Below are 16,898 nucleotides of genomic sequence, written 5' to 3' on the forward strand. Positions count from 1 at the left end.
CCAACATGGCTGCCTTTGTGCCCGCCCCTTTGGCTTCCTCCTATCGGGTTACACCAGCAACTCAGTAGCAATGGCGGCGGCGATGGCGGCTTCTCGCAGACTCCGCGATCTGTTGATGTGGCGTGAGTCACCTCTTGACCTCTGGGGGTCCATTGCGCTGTCACGCTGTCTGAGAGATCATAGGACCGGGAGGCCTGTCCCAGGCCAAGCAGGGTCCGGGGCCCTTAAACTCAGGGAACGTGTGTTGCCGTCCAAGGGCTCCTCAGTTCTGTTGGCCTGTCTTACAGTCCGGTCGCTGATGGCTCACTGTCCCTAATCTGGGATCAATCCCACGATCTAGGGTCAGAAGTGGTCCTCAGACTGTGGTCGCTGATAATTGCACCCCTAATCTTAAACTCTGTATCTACCTAAACTGAGGTCTGTAAGGGTCCTGTGTTTCCCAGTCTAGTGTCACTGAGATGTGTGCCCTTTGCTCTTGAAGGTGCTCTGTCCCCAGTATGGGGTCATCAAAGGCTCTTCCTTCTTTTGCCTCCCCAGGATTGACAGCCCCCACGCACCTGGGTCTCAACCTTAGCCTTCGCCCCATGAGCTCCTCTGCACAAGATGAGGCCTCCAGAGAAGCCCCCAGTGAAGCCCCACACCACAACTATCAGTCCCTTCGTGTGACAGCTGCCCAGAGACACATTCTACACGTACAGCTAAACCGTCCCGAGAAGAGGAATGCCATGAACAAGGCCTTCTGGAGGTCTGGCCTGAAGATCCTGGAGGCCTGCCTGCAGGAGGAGGCAGAGACTGAGGGATGGGGCAGGGGTGGGGTGTGGGAGACAGTTGGACATGAGGGTAGGGGATTCCCACCCCAGACACAGCCCTTCTTCACTCCTTTCTCCTCCACAGCGAGATGGTGGAGTGCTTCAACAAGATAGCACAAGATGCTGACTGCCGGGCTGTGGTGATCTCTGGTGCAGGAAAGATGTTCACTTCAGGTACCAGGTGCTTTTCATCCCCACCCCCACCAGTCTCCCCTGCTTCTGGAAATAGAGCGATGCTGCTTCTGCTGCTGCTTTGGTTTTTTTGTTTTTTTATGCAGCAAAAAAAGTAAAGGTTTATTTACATCCAGAGACAAGTTAGCTAATACTCAAAAACCTGGCTCCTGGATGGATTCCAGGGGATGGGTGATTTAATGGAAAAATTGTTAATCATGATGACTCAGGGAATTAAGGTTGTGGTCAGGGTCATGGTCTCTACTGATTGGTTGAAACCAGGGTAGGGGTTAGGTGATCAGAGCATCTTGTCCTGATGTCAGCCATGGTGTCCGTGGGCCTCTTTTCTGGGCCTAGAGCTGAAACACAACTAGGCCTAGATGTTATCTCTAGTTTGACGGGAACTCTGTCTCTGTGGTCAGTAGACCCGAGGCTTTGTTCCTAGGATTATTTGATGCTGATCAGGACCTCACTGTCCTGAGAGCTTAATGATTAAGGAAGTTGTCCTGCAAGGAAGAAGGCAGGTGCTGGATAAGGCCAGTTTGAATCAAAAGGAAAGAAAATAGAAAAGATCATATTAAAGAAATGAAGTTTCTATGTGGTTACCATCCCCCTTTTCTTTTGATCATTCCTCAGTCTTGAGGAATATAGGGCAGCTGGGTCTGGGTTCTATTAAGAGGGAGAATTAACTCATAAGATGGAGTCATATTTGTCTGCCTATTGTGCTCTCTTATTTGGATCTTGCAATCTCACATTCCCACCTCTTCCTCAATGGTCCCTGAGCCTTAGGGGAGGCACTGTAGTGTTCAGTTTGCAAGCAGGAACCACAGCCATGGTAGATTAAGTAGTAGGCCTGGACACCTGTATTCTAAGTAATAATCAGAGCAAACCACACATTAGGCTCTGAGTCTTTAAGACTGCCGCTAGAGAAGACCTTCAGATGAAAGGTTCAGAGCTTCATTTTTGCTGGAATGAAGTCAGGCAGTGACAATCGGACAGATCCTCCTGGCCCACAGGCTGAACATCCTTGATGAACATCCTGACACCAGCTCAAGCAAGCTTTCAGTGTAGCTTACACAGTACCAGTCACTAGAACCATCTAAGCATGAGCTGTTGTGATAACTTACCTGAGATTTACATTATGTTGTCTGACTGGGGTTTACAGTTGGAAGGCTCAGAAAAAACAGTTTTAATTCTCTAATTCCAAGGCAAAGGATGGCAGAAAAAAAAACTAGTTCAGAGGGCTGCAACCAAACACTTTTATTAGAAAAATTCAGGATCCAGTCCAGCCCACTGGTGAAAAATTAGATTAAAAAAATTTTTTTTTTTTTAATCCTCACCTGAGGATATATTTTCCATTGATTTTTTTTTTTTTTTTAGAGAGAGTAGAAGGGAGGGAGAGGAAGAGAGAGAGAGAGAAACATCGATGTGAGAGAGACATATCGATTGGTTGCCTCCCACACCCGCCCTGACCAAGGCTGAGGATCGAACCAGCAACCCTTCAGTTCATGCGCCAACGCTCTAACCACTGACCCACACCAGCCAGGGTGAAAAATTAGACTTTAAAGACAATTAACAGAACTGGAATCGAATACCCACAATTGTACATTATGGTTCCTATTGAAACAGCTTTTCTCTCTAAAATCACCCTCACCTTATCAAATATAGCTAAGACTAATTTATTGTGTAAGTCTAGTTTCAGCAAATTTGGCCTGTTATTTGCATAAATGTGACAAGAATAGTAATGGATCACATAAGCTCTTTTGCATCTGCTTTGCTAGAATTTCATAAGGAATCTCCAGATTGAACTTTGGCCCCGCAGGGTTAAGAAGCCAAGCCATATAGTTGCCACCAGCATTTGCTTGCAGTACCTATCGATTTGACTGAATTGCTCAGGTTCTCAAGGTTCCTCAGAATGCCTTGACCTCAGGCTGCTGGCTGCAGGGTCCTTGTTGATAACCGCTAAGTGACTGTAACCCAGGTATCTGACACGCTGGTTCAAAGCAAGGGCTCTGGCCCCAGCAGCCAGCCCCCTCCTACTGGTGCCTCCTGCACACATCCCTTCACCTCTCTGGGTTGCAGTTTCCTCATCTGAAGAGAATGGCGCTGCTATCAGCCCCCCCCCTCAGGTTTCTGTGAGGATTCAATGAGTGCATCCGTATGAAACGTCAATACATGTAAAACTTTTCTAATGCAGCTGTTGTTATTTGTGATTATGAGTAGCGTCACTATGATTATGAATGATACCCAAAACTTTTCAAAATTCACAGAGGAATGAGATGTCCAGACTTCACTGCAGTGAGTGTTTGTTTCGTTGTGTGTGTTTTTAAATATGTTTTCATTGATTTCAGAGGGAGGAAGGGAGAAGGAGAGAGAGAAACATCTGCTGCCTCCTGCACCCCCCACTGGGCACGGAGCCCCACAACCCGGGCATGTGCCCTGACTGGGAATCGAACCATAATCTCCTGGTTCATGGGCTGATTCTCAACCACTGAGCCACACTGGCTGTTCGCAGTGAAAGGTTCTTACCGTGGAGGGGGACAGCTTGCATTCTGGTCAAAGGCCCTTTACTTCAAGGGGTTATAAAAGGCAGTGTTTGCAGGGCCATGTAAAGTAGATAAACCAGAAAAACCAGTGCAGGGAGGGGTCACAAGGTGCCAAGCTGGGCTTGCTCTGGGAGTAAGCATGGCTCCTGTGGGCTTCTCAGACATGGAGTGGAAGAAGCCCTCGGGCTGATCCAGATGGTTCTGGCCTCCACTGAAGGGAGTCTAGAATAAAAGCAACTTGTGATGCCCTAACTGCCAGGCACTGCTCAAAGTGCCTCAGGCTCTGTCCTTGAAGCCTTGCAGCCTCATCAGCTCTCAGGAGGGCTTTACCTTTGTTTTACAGAGAAGAAACTGAAGGCCCAGAGGATGAAGTGACCTGGCCAAAGTCACACAGGAGGTCCCCTCTTAAACATATTAAACTTGCGCAAATTCAGCTCTACCCTGAGCCAACACTCCTCCCATCTCATTTAAACAAGCTGTGGAGGCTTGTGGGGGGTGTGGATGTACGTAGAAAGGATTTTTCAGGTTTGTTAACTGAGTTGTTAGAGGACAGGCAGCAGGATGGACATGATTAAGCCAAGGAGGAAGAAGTGAGGGATGATTCTGTTCGGAACTGTCCCATAGCTTCATCTTAGAGTAAAAGCCAAAGTCCTCCCCTTTGCTCATGAGACCCCATACAGCTGGCCCTGTCACCTTACCAACCTTGACTCTTCCTACTTTCCTCCTGGTTCATTCCACTCCAGCTACCCTGGCCTCCTCCATGGTCCTCACACGGACCAGGGCCATTCCTACCACTGGGCCTTTGCACTAGCTGTTCCTGACATTTGGAACTCTCTTATCCCAGATGTTCCTGACTCTTCTCCTCTACATCTTTACTCAGATGTCGCTTTTTCAGTGACAGGGTCCCTGACCACCCAGTATAATACTGCAGTAGTCCTCACTGTACACATACACATACATACACATTACATTCTATTTTCCTTTAGTTTTATTTTAACATTTAGCATCATCTGACAGAATGTATTTTCATTTGTGTCTCTCTCTCCCATAGAAGGGCAGCTCCATGAGGGCAAGAATTGTCTGTATTGTTCACTTATTGAGCACCTACTGTGTACTAGGCTCTCTTTAGGCACTGGGGATACAGTGGTAGACAAAGAGACAAAAAGTCCTCTGCTCCTGGAGCTCTCATCCACTGGTACTAAACGAGATAAGCACATAATTATGTGATAACAGGAGGGTAGAGCAGGAGACAGGGAGAGGGAGGAGATGGAGGGTGATGGGCTGCTTTTTAGCCAGGGTAGCCAGAGCGGGCCTTCCTGAGGAGGTGACCTTTGAGCTGTGGCCTGGACAGAGATGGAATCAGTCTTGGGATCATAGCAGGGGGAAGGGCTATTTTAGGCAGAGGGAGCAGGAGGCCCAAAGGCCCTGGGGAGGGAATGTGTTGCGTAGTTGGAACACCTGATGGAGGCATGTGTGCCCAAAGGAATAGGTTGGAAATGATGTTTGTGTAGAGCTGGTAAAGTGTTGGCAGAGACCTTGCATTTTATTCTAAGTAAGTGGCATAGGAGAAGAGAGGGCCCTGAAGTGTCTGTAAGTTCCCTCTGGCTGTGTGTGGGGAGCAGGCTGTGGGGGCAGGGTGGAAGCATGGGGCCAGGGGCCACAATGGTAACCAGAGTAAGGGTCATGGAGACTGGCAAGTGGAGGAAAGGTCAGATTTGGGATTGTAGTGCAGTTGGAGCCCCCAGAATTGCTCCATCTCATGCCTTCCCATCTCAGGAGACACTAGCACCATTGGCTCAATTGCTCAAGTCAAGAGCTTGACTGCAAGGCTGCCTGGCATATGGTGAAAAGCATGACCCCTGGGCCTGGGTTTGAAATCGCAGTTCCTCTACTCACAAGCCAGTGTGACCTTGAGCAAGTGACTTAAATTCCCCGTCCCTCAGTTTACCCCCTAAAATGAAGATAGTAATAGAACCCACCTCATAGGGTTGTGAGGACACAGTGAGTAGTGACTCAATAACTGTTAACTTAGATTTGTTTCACAATCCCTTGCTAAGCCCTATGTGAGCAGCTTTCTCCACTGTGGTGGTTTGAGGGTTCAAATCGGCTGGGCCTGGGTTCTCACCTCTAGCTGGGGCAATGGGTAGGACCTGAGAGGCTACGTGAGCTTCCTCACACCTCCCCTGCAGGTCTGGACCTCGTGGAGATGGCTGGAGACCTCCTTCAGCCTCAAGGAGATGATGCTGCCCGCATAAGCTGGTTCCTCCGTGGCCTCATCACCAGATACCAAGAGACCTTCAGCGTCATCGAGAAGGTGAGTCTGGGGGCCTGGGAGGGCATCCCTCCTGTCGACCTCTTGTGGGCCAGCCCTGACCCCGCCCCTCCTGTTTCCTTCCAGTGCCCGAAACCGGTGATTGCAGCCATCCACGGGGGCTGCATTGGCGGAGGTGAGTCTGCATCCACAGCCCCCATCCCAGAACTCATTCTGGCTGGGCGCCTATTGGCTGCTGCCCTTCCGCCTCAGCCAGTGGCCTCCAGCCTGAGATCTGTTGCTAGTTAGATTTTGTACCAACGTGCAACGCCATGATCTGGGTGAAGGGGTTGGTCCGTACCCTTGTTTAGTGCCCCTGGCCTCTGCCTCCCAGGTGTGGACCTCATCACCGCCTGTGACATCCGGTACTGTGCCCAGGATGCTTTCTTTCAGGTGAAGGTGAGTCATCCTCCCGAGCTTCTGCTTCCTTGAGTCCTGCTTAATGCTGGACATTGAGTGGCACAGCGGAGGCAGAGCAGGGACAGTGCAGGTTAAGGAGGTGGAGGTGAGGAGGGAGGGCCTGGAGTCAGCCCAGAGGGCTTCATGGGAGAGCTAACCAGAACTGACCCTTAGAAAGTAAGGCTTGACCGTGGAGGAAGTCAAGAGTGAGTCATGCACTCCAGGTTAGGTCAGGAGTGAGTAATATATGGGGACAGGGGGCAGGCTGGGGGCGCTGCATTATGGGGTCAGTGCCTGAGAGGGCCGGAGGCAGGATGCAGCCCATGCATACAGTGAGGGAGTGAACCAAGCAGGTTAAGAAGGACGTCCCTCTGGAGAGAGACGGGGCAGGCCCGGAAGAATTGAGATGGCCCAGGAATTGGAAAGTGGGCTCTACTCTAGCCCGAAGGAATCTTTATGGGGAAAACATGGAATGGAGTATGGAGGGGAGAGGTGTTTGAGGTAGGGGTGGATGGCACCTCCGCTGTAAGTGCAGAATTTCACTGGCATTGAGGTTGCGTGGGGGCCAGTATTGGACAGAGACCAAGCACTGACGGGATTGCTCCCCCCAGGAGGTGGATGTGGGTTTGGCAGCGGATGTGGGAACGCTGCAGCGGCTGCCCAGAGTCATCGGGAACCAGAGGTGAGTGAGGAAGCCTGGGGGAGGGGACCGAAGCGCATCTCCTGGACCTGGGAGGACCGCTGTCCCCTCATACGCGCCGCCCTCCTGCAGCCTGGTCAACGAGCTGGCCTTCACCGCCCGCAAGATGATGGCTGACGAGGCGCTGGGCAGTGGGCTGGTCAGGTAGGGCTGCGCCGGTGCTGGTGAAGGGCTCGGGGGCAGCCAGGCCTGGGTGGGGCTCTTTGGGGTCCCCGTGGATCCTCACTCACGGATTCCATGTGGCTTCCCCCCCTGAGTGGTCAGTTCTTTATCCTGGAGTCTCGTTCCCTGACCTGACCCGTCCATTTCACGGGAGGAGGGGGGTGTCTTCCGCTTTCTACTGTGATTGGCCACTTCTAATATGGGCGGGACGGGAGAGCACCCTGTCAGACCCGACTCCTGATGCCCTTCATGCGCAGCCGAGTGTTCCCAGACAAGGAGGCCATGCTGGACGCGGCCTTCGCCCTGGCGGCCGAGATTTCCAGCAAGAGCCCCGTGGCGGTTCAGGGCACTAAAGTCAACCTGCTCTACTCCCGGGACCATTCGGTGGCCGAGGGCCTCAACTACATGGTGAGGCTCTCCATTTGACCAATCACAGCCCTTCTTTGATTCCAGAGCAACCAATCAGGGCTCAGCGGCCTCTACAGGCCTTTTCCTCTGATTGGTGCGCTGCTGTGTCCCTGTTTTTCATTGGCCCATTGGCCCTGTCCTTTCCATTACTCTCTGCCCCCTTTATCTAGGCCGCCTGGAACATGAGCATGCTGCAGACTCAGGACATCGTGAAGTCTGTCCAGGCAGCGATGGAGAAGAAGGAACTGAACAGCGTCACCTTCTCCAAGCTCTGAGAGCCCCCACGTCCCAGGCCCGGGCAGGGGTCTGGCTTTGCCCCACCTGGTGCCTGGGTTCCACAGAGACGGAGGGTTAGTGAAGATGGTCACCTTGCTGCCTTCTCATCCAGTCGCCCAGTTTATAACTTTAACCCTGATTTCTTCATGCCCAGGATCATACCTTCACCCCACGAACAATAAAGCAAAGTCAAGAACCCGGCGTCCTTATTGGAGATGGGAGAGGTGGGAAGGGGCTAAGATGCACCTGAGGGTCCATGGACCACAGCTGTGCTGAAGGTTGGGGAGAGAGCTTTGACCAAGTGGAATGGGAGCCACACAGGTGATGACCATGCAGAGCTGGCAGTGGTCAGGCCAGGGCCAATAGAAGGTCCAGCCGGGGTGGAACAAGCAAAAATCACATGGGCTGAAAGGCTACAGTTGGTCTCCGTGCCTGCTGCAGGCTTGAAGGTGGCGTTCACCCTGCCTGGCCCCCACTCACTGCATAGTGGGATCTGGTGCTGGAGTCTGGCTAAAGTTCAATTGCTACCCAGGTTCCAGCCAACTGCCTCATTTCTTTAATCTTTAGGTTTTCTCATCCATATACATACAATTCCACCCTCCTGGGTTTGTTTGAAATGAGTACAAGAGATCAAACATTAATTTAGTGCCTTTTATATGACAAGTCCTGTTCTGAGAACTTATTTATTTATATATATTTTTTTATTTCAGAGAGAGGAAGGGAGAGGGAGAGAGAGGGAAACATCAGTGATGAGAGAGTCACTGATTGGCTGCCTCCTGCACACCTCTGAGTAGGGATCAGCCCACAACCCCGGGCATGGGCCCTGACCAGAATGCACTGTGACCTCCTGGTTCATAGGTTGACGCTGAACCACTGAGCCATGCCAGCTAGGCTGTTCTGAGCATTTATTAGTGATTTCTTTAAAGGACCTATGAAGTTGATACTGTTTAATATCCTCATTTTACAAATGAACAAATGGGCAAATTGAGATTAAGGCACTGACCCAAGATTACACAGCCAGGAAGTGGCAGAGATAGGATTTGAGCCCAGAACCTCTGGCTGCAGATATCAGTGATCTAAACCACTATGTACACAATAGAAAGTCATGGTTAAGTCATGTAGTAGGCACACAATCAATTTAGTTCCTTTCACAGTTCCTGGAGTGTCAAGAGCACCCAGTTCCTCCCTACTTTCACTTGTTTCCATTGCCCACCTGTTCTGGGCCACACCTGCAGCCCTGCCCTGCCCTGCCCAACCTGCCTGACCTCACCCACCCTCTGCTAACAAAGGTCCAGGCAGGGTTTTATGGCCTCTAGTAAAAGTGCTGGCAAGACCAAAGTTCACTAGCACTTTCTCTTTTCAAAAGGGTATAGAAGAGGGGTCCCTGATCTGAGTCCCCCCAGGCCTCGCCCAGGTGATCTGGGTTCTGACTGGTTACCACTGAGGCTGGTGAGAGAAGGGAGACTAAGGGTACCCTAGAAGAAGATGTGAGCCTGGGATACTCAGAAGAGGGACCCCGTGAACCCTGTCCTGCCTGCCACTCCCTTATCCTCAGGTATAAAAGCCAGCCACCACTGCCATCTGTCACCATATCCCATTCTTGCAGCTCTTCTCACAGGACAAGCTACCAGCCCAGCCTCTCGAGATGGCCTTTGTCCCTGCACCTGGCTACCAGCCCACCTACAACCCGGTGAGATACTGGCCTGGGCCTTAACCCTGGCCCTGGCTTAGCTCTACCCCGACCCCCATACACCAATTTACTCTCACCCCGAACTTCGGAGGTATCCACCCGACCCCTGGGTCTGATTTACCCAGTAGTGACCCTGGGGCACCTACCCTGTCACTCAGGCTATTTGTGTCTATATTAAACTCTCAGCCCTCTTCATCATCACACTGATCCCTCACCCCTTAGTTTCCTCTCCTTTGCTTAAGGGAGTGGGGGACTTCTCAATGAGGGGGAAAGGCTGCAATAGGCAGATGGCCTTCGAGGCCCCTCACTGAGCCCCTTCTACAGACTCTGCCCTACAACAAGCCCATCCCTGGAGGTCTCAGTGTGGGAATGTCCATTTACATCCAAGGAGTGGCTAGTGAGCACATGAAAAGGTAAGAGCCTCCCCCAGGCCAGGCTAGGCTGAGAAGGGGCCTATAACCTGGGGGCTTCCGGTCTTCTCTTCCTTCCTCCACCCTGGTTGGGAAGGGACTCTAGGCCACCATACCTGATGGCCAAAGACCAGCCCCGATCTGGGGAGTCCAGGGCTTGTGGATCAGATCAGGAGAAGAGCCCTGGGGCTGGGAGAGGTCAGGGAGGCTCACCATGAGAGGGAAGGGAGATGGGGAGTGGATGTGGGGGAGAGGGGGTATGGCACTGTCCCTTTAAATAGGGTGGCCAGGAAAGGCTTCCCTGGGAAGGGAACAACTCAGCAAAGACCTGATGGAGGTGAGGGAGGGAGCCTGGGGTATATCTGAGGGAAGGGCACTCCAGGCAGAAAGAACAGCCAGTACAAAGGCCCTGAGACACGTGTGCACTTGTCTGGATGGAATAACTATGGGGATGCTGGTGTGAGGGGAGGCAATCTGACTTGGATGTTCACAGGGTCCCTCTAGGTGCATGTGGGGAATGGCCTACAGGGCAGGGAGGGAGCAAGAGGCCTGAATTGATAGATGCTGGGTTCCTGGGACATTGCCTGGCCCAAGGTGACTGAAGCTGAACACAGGAGTCCCAGAGGCAGGCCTGTTGAAGGGGGGCTGGGAAAGAGTCCAGTAAGGAAAGGGAGCAAAAAAATAAAGGAGAGGAAAGTGAATGAGTGAAGGGGGAGGTGGGAACCTGCCTCCTGGGCCCTCCTGTCTGGTCAACAGAGCCAGGGTTGCCCCAGCAGGAACCCTGGAACAAGGTGGGACAGAGAGGGCTTCCCAGAGGAGGGCCTCCGGGGCTGGCAGGTGGGGCCAGGGGCACAACTCTTCATGTCCCCCCAGGTTCTCCGTGAACTTCGTGGTGGGACAGGGCCCGGGGTCAGACATCGCCTTCCACTTCAATCCCCGCTTTGACGGTTGGGACAAGGTAGTCTTCAACTCGCAGCAGGGTGGCCAGTGGGGCAACGAGGAGAAGAAGAGGAGCATGCCCTTCCGCAAGGGCTCACCCTTCGAGCTGGTGTTCATGGTCCTGCCCGAGCACTACAAGGTCAGAGTTCCGGGCTGCCTCCCCTCCCCGATTCCTCTTTCCCTTCTCCTCCCCTCCCCCTTCCTCTTTCCTTCCCCTCCCCCTTCTCTTTCCCTTCTTCTCCCCTCCCCCTTCCTCTTTTCCTTCCCCTCCCCCTTCCTCTTTCCTTCCCCTCCCCCTCCCCTTCCCACCCACTCCCATTTCCCCCCCCCTCCCTTCTTTCCATGGGTCTCTCTTCCTTTCCCTGCCCCCCCTCCTCCCTTGCTACCTCTCTTTTTCCTTGCCCTTCTTTCCCGCTTATTGTTTCTCTCATCTCTTTTTCTCATGCCCATTCCTCCACCGGGGAGAGGCCTCTGATATGTTTAATGTATATCATCTGTTCCTTGTGTTCTTGCGAAATCTGTGTGTTTGCTGTTTCTCTGGAGAGCTGTCAACATGCAAGGACGCGGGAGCACAGTGCAGCGCATCTCCTTGGCCAGCCCTAGTCCCGGCAGACTCTGCTCTCTCCCTTACCTCACACGTCCCCTCCCAAGTTATTACAGAACGAACCCCAGATAGCACACACCTGCACTCATAAGTATTTCAGTTTTTATGAACACAGTCCTGATGCCATGATCACACCTAAAAAATTGACAGTCCTTTGCTTAGTGTCACATGTCCATAAACGCCTTGTTTGTTTTCTATAGTTTGTTTGAATCAGGGCCCAAATGAGACCCACACACTGTGACTGGTTGCTATCGTGTATTTTTATGTGTTAGTGAGGTGTGTGACCCAGGTACAGAAAAGTATATGCCTTGTGTACACAGCTCACGTGATAAGAGAACGCACCCTCATAACCAGCACCAAGTCCAAATCCAGCCCCAGAAGCCTCCTCATGTCCCTGCCAGTCCCCTCGCCCCCAGGGGTAGCTTTTATCCTGTCTGCTCTCAGCCTGGATCTATTTCTGCTTCTTTGGTTTTTTAAGTACGTGTGGCCTCTGTGCTGTGCTGTCCCCTCTGCTTCTGTTCCCACTTATCACCTGTGTGTCAGAGCCCCTGTGTTGCTGTCACACCTGGTCTGCACCTTCCGATGCTTGTGCAGGACTCTTGGCCTACCCACTCTGAGTTCACTCCATCCCCGCGTCCGGCTCCCCATAGATGACACTGAGCAGACACCCTGTGCACATGCGTCCTGCATGCCCCGTGTCAGGAGACTCCTGGAGGGGAACCGCAGGGCTGGGCACCCACCTGAACTTTATCTGCCCTAATATGGGCACCAGATTTCTAACCTCATCTCTGGAGGTTAGCAGCATGGTTTGAGTTTGGGCAGACAAGGATTGAGTCTGAGCTTTGCCAGTGTGTGACATCAAGCTGATCACTATCCCCTGGAGCCTCTGCTTTCTTTTTTATTTAAAAAAAATATATTTTTATTGCCCTGCCGGGTGTGGCTCAGCAGTTGACCATCGACCTAGGATCCAGGAAATCGGGGTTCGATTCCCAGTCAGGGCACATGCCCTGGTTGCAGGCTAGGCAGCCGATCAAGGACTCTCTCATCATTGATGTTTCTCTCTCTCTCTCTCTCTCTCCCCCTCCTTTCCTCTCTCTGGAATCAATAAAGATACGTTTAAAAAACATTTATTGATTTCAGAGAGAGGAAGGGAGAGGGAGAGAGATAGAAACATCAATACTGTAATGAGTCATTGATCAGCTGCCTCCTGCACGCCCCCTGCTGGGGATCAGCCTGCAACCCCGGGCATGTGCCCTGACCGGGAATTGAACTGTGCCCTCCTGGATCCACCAATCTGTGAGCTCACTTTTGACCCCGGCTTGACCTCTGAATTGTGGACTCCAAGGTTCCTGACTCTGAGGTTAACCCAGCTCAGCCCCAAGACTTTTTTTTTATCCTCAGCTGAGGATATTTTTTCCATTGCTTTTTCAGAGAGAGTAGAAGGGGGAGAGAGAGAGGAAGATCGATGTGAGAGAGACACATCGATTGGTTACCTCCCACTCGCCCCCTGACCAGGGCCAGGGATCGAGACTACAACCAAGGCTGGAATCAAAGCCAGGACACTTCAGTCCACGCAGCCAAACCAGCTAGGGCCAGCCCCAAGACTTTTGCCCCCAAGTTAAAAAGACCCCTGTCCCTGCTTCCTGTCTCTACCTTCCCCGTCATGGGTGTTGACTCTGACCTTACCCTGCCCTCTAGGTGGTGGTAAATGGAGATCCATTCTATGAGTTTGGGCACCGGATCCCTGTACAGATGGTCACTCACCTGCAAGTGGATGGGGACCTGGAGCTTCAGTCAATCAATTTCATTGGAGGCCGGCAGGCCCCAAGCCAGGTGTGTAGGGTCTCCTTCTCTTATTTGCTTCCTTTTTTTTTTTTTAATTTATTGATTTTAGAGAGAAGAAGGGAGAGAGAGAGAAAGAGAGAGATTTGCCATTCCATTTATTTATGCATTCATTGATTGATTCTTGTATGAGCCCTGAGCAGGGATTGAACCCACAACCTTGTCGTATCAGGATGACGCTCTAACTGACTGAGCTACTCAGGCTTGGGCTGCTTCTTTCTTTAATTAATTCATTCCCACATTCCTTTATGTCCTGGCGCCCTTTGCTGGGTGACACCATGGACCCAGAGGACCAAGACAGTCTACTATGTCACCAGTTGGTGTTGGTCACAGTGGTCAGGGCCGGGATGGGGGACTTACAGGAGTGTTGGGGAGTCTTAAGGAAGGGCTTCCTGGAGGAGGAGGTATGTAAGTTGAACCAGGAAGTGAAGATAAGGAGGAACAGAAACCTCAGGAACAGCAAACGAGTTAGTGAGGATTTGCCTAACAGCACTGGTCACCCAGAAACTCAGTGAAAATCACCACGAGCCACCACACACCTACAAGAGACACCCCGACAAAGGCACATGGTACCGATTGTTGGTGGGGCTGTGGGCTGGCCCACACTCCCATTCCTGTGAAAGCTGACCAGACACGTACCCGACGACCTAGAAACGCCACTTGCGGGTCGGCAGTGAACAAATGGCCACCAGAACACGCGCTCGAACTACTCGGGGAAGCCCGGGCTCCAGACTCCTGACGTGCCCTTCAGCTGAGGGCCCCACAGCCCAGCCTATAAGCGCTCCCAGCCCCTCCAAGGGAAAGTGCTCTGCTGATCATCAGCGCAATTTTACAGATGTGGGAACTGAGGCACAGAGAGCTTAGGAAAACTAACAATAAGGCCTTCAGAGAAGGGCCTTCAGAACAACCTGCTTAAAATGGAAGCCGGGCAGAGAGGAGACCGTTAGAAAGAAGAGGAAACAGAGAGAGTGAATGAAAGGAAACCAGGGAAGGGAAAGGTGTTTTGGGCAGAAGGAACCACCTGAGAGAAGGTGTGGATGAGAGACAGCAAGAGAGAGAGAAACAGAGGCACACTGAGACTGAGAAAGCCTGAGACACAGAACTTGGCTGGTTCCAGGGGCGCCTTGTTGCCCGGTGGTGGGCACGTGGAGTGAGGGGTGGGAGGGGCGGTGGTCGAGGATGAGGCGAGCAGGGGTAGTGTGTGGGCCTGGGAGGCATGTGCACTTTACTGTGCAGCTTCTGGATTGCTGGGGCCAGAGAGGGGCAGGGGAGGGACAGCAGGAAGCCAGGGTAGGAGAGGGTTCAAGAATAGAATTGACCAGGTTTTTCCAAAGGGGTGGAGTGAGATCCATTGTGCACTGGAGATCCCTAAACACAGCCAGTCCCTTTCCATTAATGAGCCACCTGTGTGTCACCCTTTGACACCAGAGTTCCCTTGGATGGTGGTGGTAGGCTAGCCCAGGGCAGGCATCCTTAACACCTTCCAGGCCCTAGTTGGAGTCCCTTTTGTCACCTCCTCTCTTGTGCCCACAGAACCCCATGGTTATCCCAGCGTACCCAGTAAGTACCTGCTGGTGGGTGACAAATTTCCCCTTGAGGTGGGGTTTGGTGGCTGAGTAGGTACTAGGGCAGCGGAAGGACCCCGGTCCTTTTCACCATTCCTGCCTTTTTTCTGTCCATGTAGGGTCCCGGACAGAGCTGCTGTCCCCCGCCAAGCAACCTGCCTGTGAGTGAGAGGGCTGTGTGGCCATCTGGGGGGTGGGGCGAGGACTGGGTGGGTCCTAGTTCTTGGATTCCCAGGAGCACTAATCCAGCCCCTGGAGATGCCGTAGGTGTGTCTTCAATATCTGTTGAATATTCTAGAATAATATTTCTTCTTTTTCACTTCACAGACCATGGAGGGACCCCCAACCTTCAACCCGGTAAGGAGCCCTGCAGTTTAGGGCTCTGTGGTGGGCGATTGTGGGGAAGCAAGAACTGAGGGGGGTTAAGGACACTGATCCACGGGGACCCCGAGAGGGCAGGAAATAGAGTGGGAAGAAGGTGTTGGGGATGGGAAGTGGGAGGGAGGAGGAGTTGGTGGTCAGGGTGGGGCAGGGGACAGGGGTTGGGGATAGCAGGGGCCCCTCTCTGAAAATTGGTCCTTGCATCTGGTTTCTGGTGACCTGAGATGATGGGACACCATGTTCTCTTTTCACAGCCTGTGCCATTTACAGGAAGACTGCAAGGGGGGCTGACAGCCCGGAAAACCATCATAGTCAAGGGCTATGTGCCCCCCACTGGCAAGAGGTAGAGAACTGAGGCTGCAGTGGGAATCCTCGGCTTCCCTCTTCCCTTCGACCCAGGAGTCCAGTCTCCAGCCCCCTCCTCCTTTGGGGACCAGGTGCTGGCCCCCTTCTGACTCTCACCTCCCTCTCTGTCCCCAGGTTTGCCATCAACTTCAAGGTGGGCTCTTCAGGGGATGTGGCTCTCCACATTAACCCCCGCATCACCGAGGACACTGTGGTTCGGAACAGCTATCTGAACGGCTCGTGGGGATCTGAGGAGAGGAAGCTCTCTTATAACCCATTTGGTTATGGCCAGTTCTTTGATGTGAGTCTGGCTCTCTGTCCCCCTTCCCTCCACTGCCTCTGTCCTGGCCATGGCCTCATGCCCGCCCCTCTCCCTGCAGCTGTCCATTCGCTGTGGTATTGACCGCTTCAAAGTTTACGCCAATGGCCAGCACCTCTTCGACTTCTCCCATCGCCTCTCAGCCTTCCAGAGGGTGGACACTGTGGAGATCGAGGGTGATGTCACCTTGTCTTACGTCCAGATCTGATCTATTCCTGGGACCTTAACCCCTGGGAACACACAGAGAAAGACCCCATAAGACTCCCTTTTAAGCCTCTAATAAACTGTCCGAGGGTGTCTAATGAGTGAATGTGACTCCGTTCACCCCCTGCCCCCTGCACGGTTCCTTCATTCCTTGGTTCAGTCGTGCACTGTCCATTCAGGCTCCAATCATCCGTCTATCCACCCACCCATCCTAGTAAATTTAGGTACCCCGCCCCTACCCAAATGCTGCTCTTAGGGCCTTATGTGTATCAGCCCATTCACTCCTCACAGCAGCTATGATCTAAAATCAAGAAGGAACACCACTAGCCCTGGTCGGGTGGCTCAGTTGGTTGGGCCATTGTCCCCTACACCAGAAAGATTGCAGGTTTGATCGCTGGTCAGGGCGAGTAAGGGAGGCAACCAATCAATGTTTCCCTCTCACATCAGTGTTTCTCTCTCTCTCCCTTCCTCTCTCTCAAATCAATAAAAACAACAACAAATCCTTAGGTGAAGATTAAAAAAAAAAAAAAAAAGAATGAACACTACTAATGTTCATATGGAATAAAGTAATTAATAAATAATAATACAAGAATAAACTGTTTTTTGTACTCACAACTGTAAACCTACTTTTGCCCCACCTTGTATATATTTCAATTTTCCCCCAAAGGTATAGTGTATATAAACTATTATAGAAAAAAAAAAGCTAGAAGGAAACATGCACGTACTAAGAGTGACTATTACCTGGACTGTGAAATTGGGGCTGACTTTAATTTTGTTACTCAACATTCTGGAATATACACACATACATTTTATAATC

The 16,898-nt window shown here is 52.0% G+C and overlaps 2 protein-coding genes across 3 annotated transcripts; both read left to right on the forward strand.

The window, feature by feature from the left end:
- The first annotated feature begins 38 nt into the window (after nt 1-38).
- On the forward strand, nt 39-7,978 carry ECH1 (enoyl-CoA hydratase 1). Its single transcript, XM_081118718.1, has 10 exons — nt 39-122; nt 538-745; nt 895-983; nt 5,716-5,840; nt 5,925-5,973; nt 6,172-6,236; nt 6,848-6,918; nt 7,009-7,080; nt 7,356-7,506; nt 7,677-7,978. Exons 1-10 carry the CDS (start codon nt 71-73, stop codon nt 7,779-7,781), a joined length of 987 nt encoding a protein of 328 aa, XP_080974844.1. The 5' UTR covers nt 39-70; the 3' UTR covers nt 7,782-7,978.
- Nucleotides 7,979-9,394: 1,416 nt separating this feature from the next.
- On the forward strand, nt 9,395-16,177 carry LGALS4 (galectin 4). Of its 2 annotated transcripts, XM_081118720.1 has the most exons (10): nt 9,395-9,472; nt 9,797-9,885; nt 10,756-10,960; nt 13,124-13,258; nt 14,801-14,827; nt 14,952-14,993; nt 15,160-15,189; nt 15,468-15,556; nt 15,694-15,859; nt 15,939-16,177. In XM_081118720.1, the coding sequence occupies exons 1-10, from the start codon at nt 9,428-9,430 to the stop codon at nt 16,083-16,085; spliced, it is 975 nt and encodes a 324-aa protein (XP_080974846.1). In that variant the 5' UTR covers nt 9,395-9,427; the 3' UTR covers nt 16,086-16,177. The 2 variants fall into 2 exon arrangements, with proteins under 2 accessions (XP_080974846.1, XP_080974845.1); XM_081118719.1 differs by lacking the exon at nt 14,801-14,827.
- The last annotated feature ends 721 nt before the right edge of the window (nt 16,178-16,898 follow it).

This window comes from Miniopterus schreibersii, assembly GCF_964146895.1.
Source record: "Miniopterus schreibersii genome assembly, chromosome: 18".
In the NCBI taxonomy this organism is placed as follows: Eukaryota; Metazoa; Chordata; class Mammalia; order Chiroptera; family Miniopteridae; genus Miniopterus; species Miniopterus schreibersii.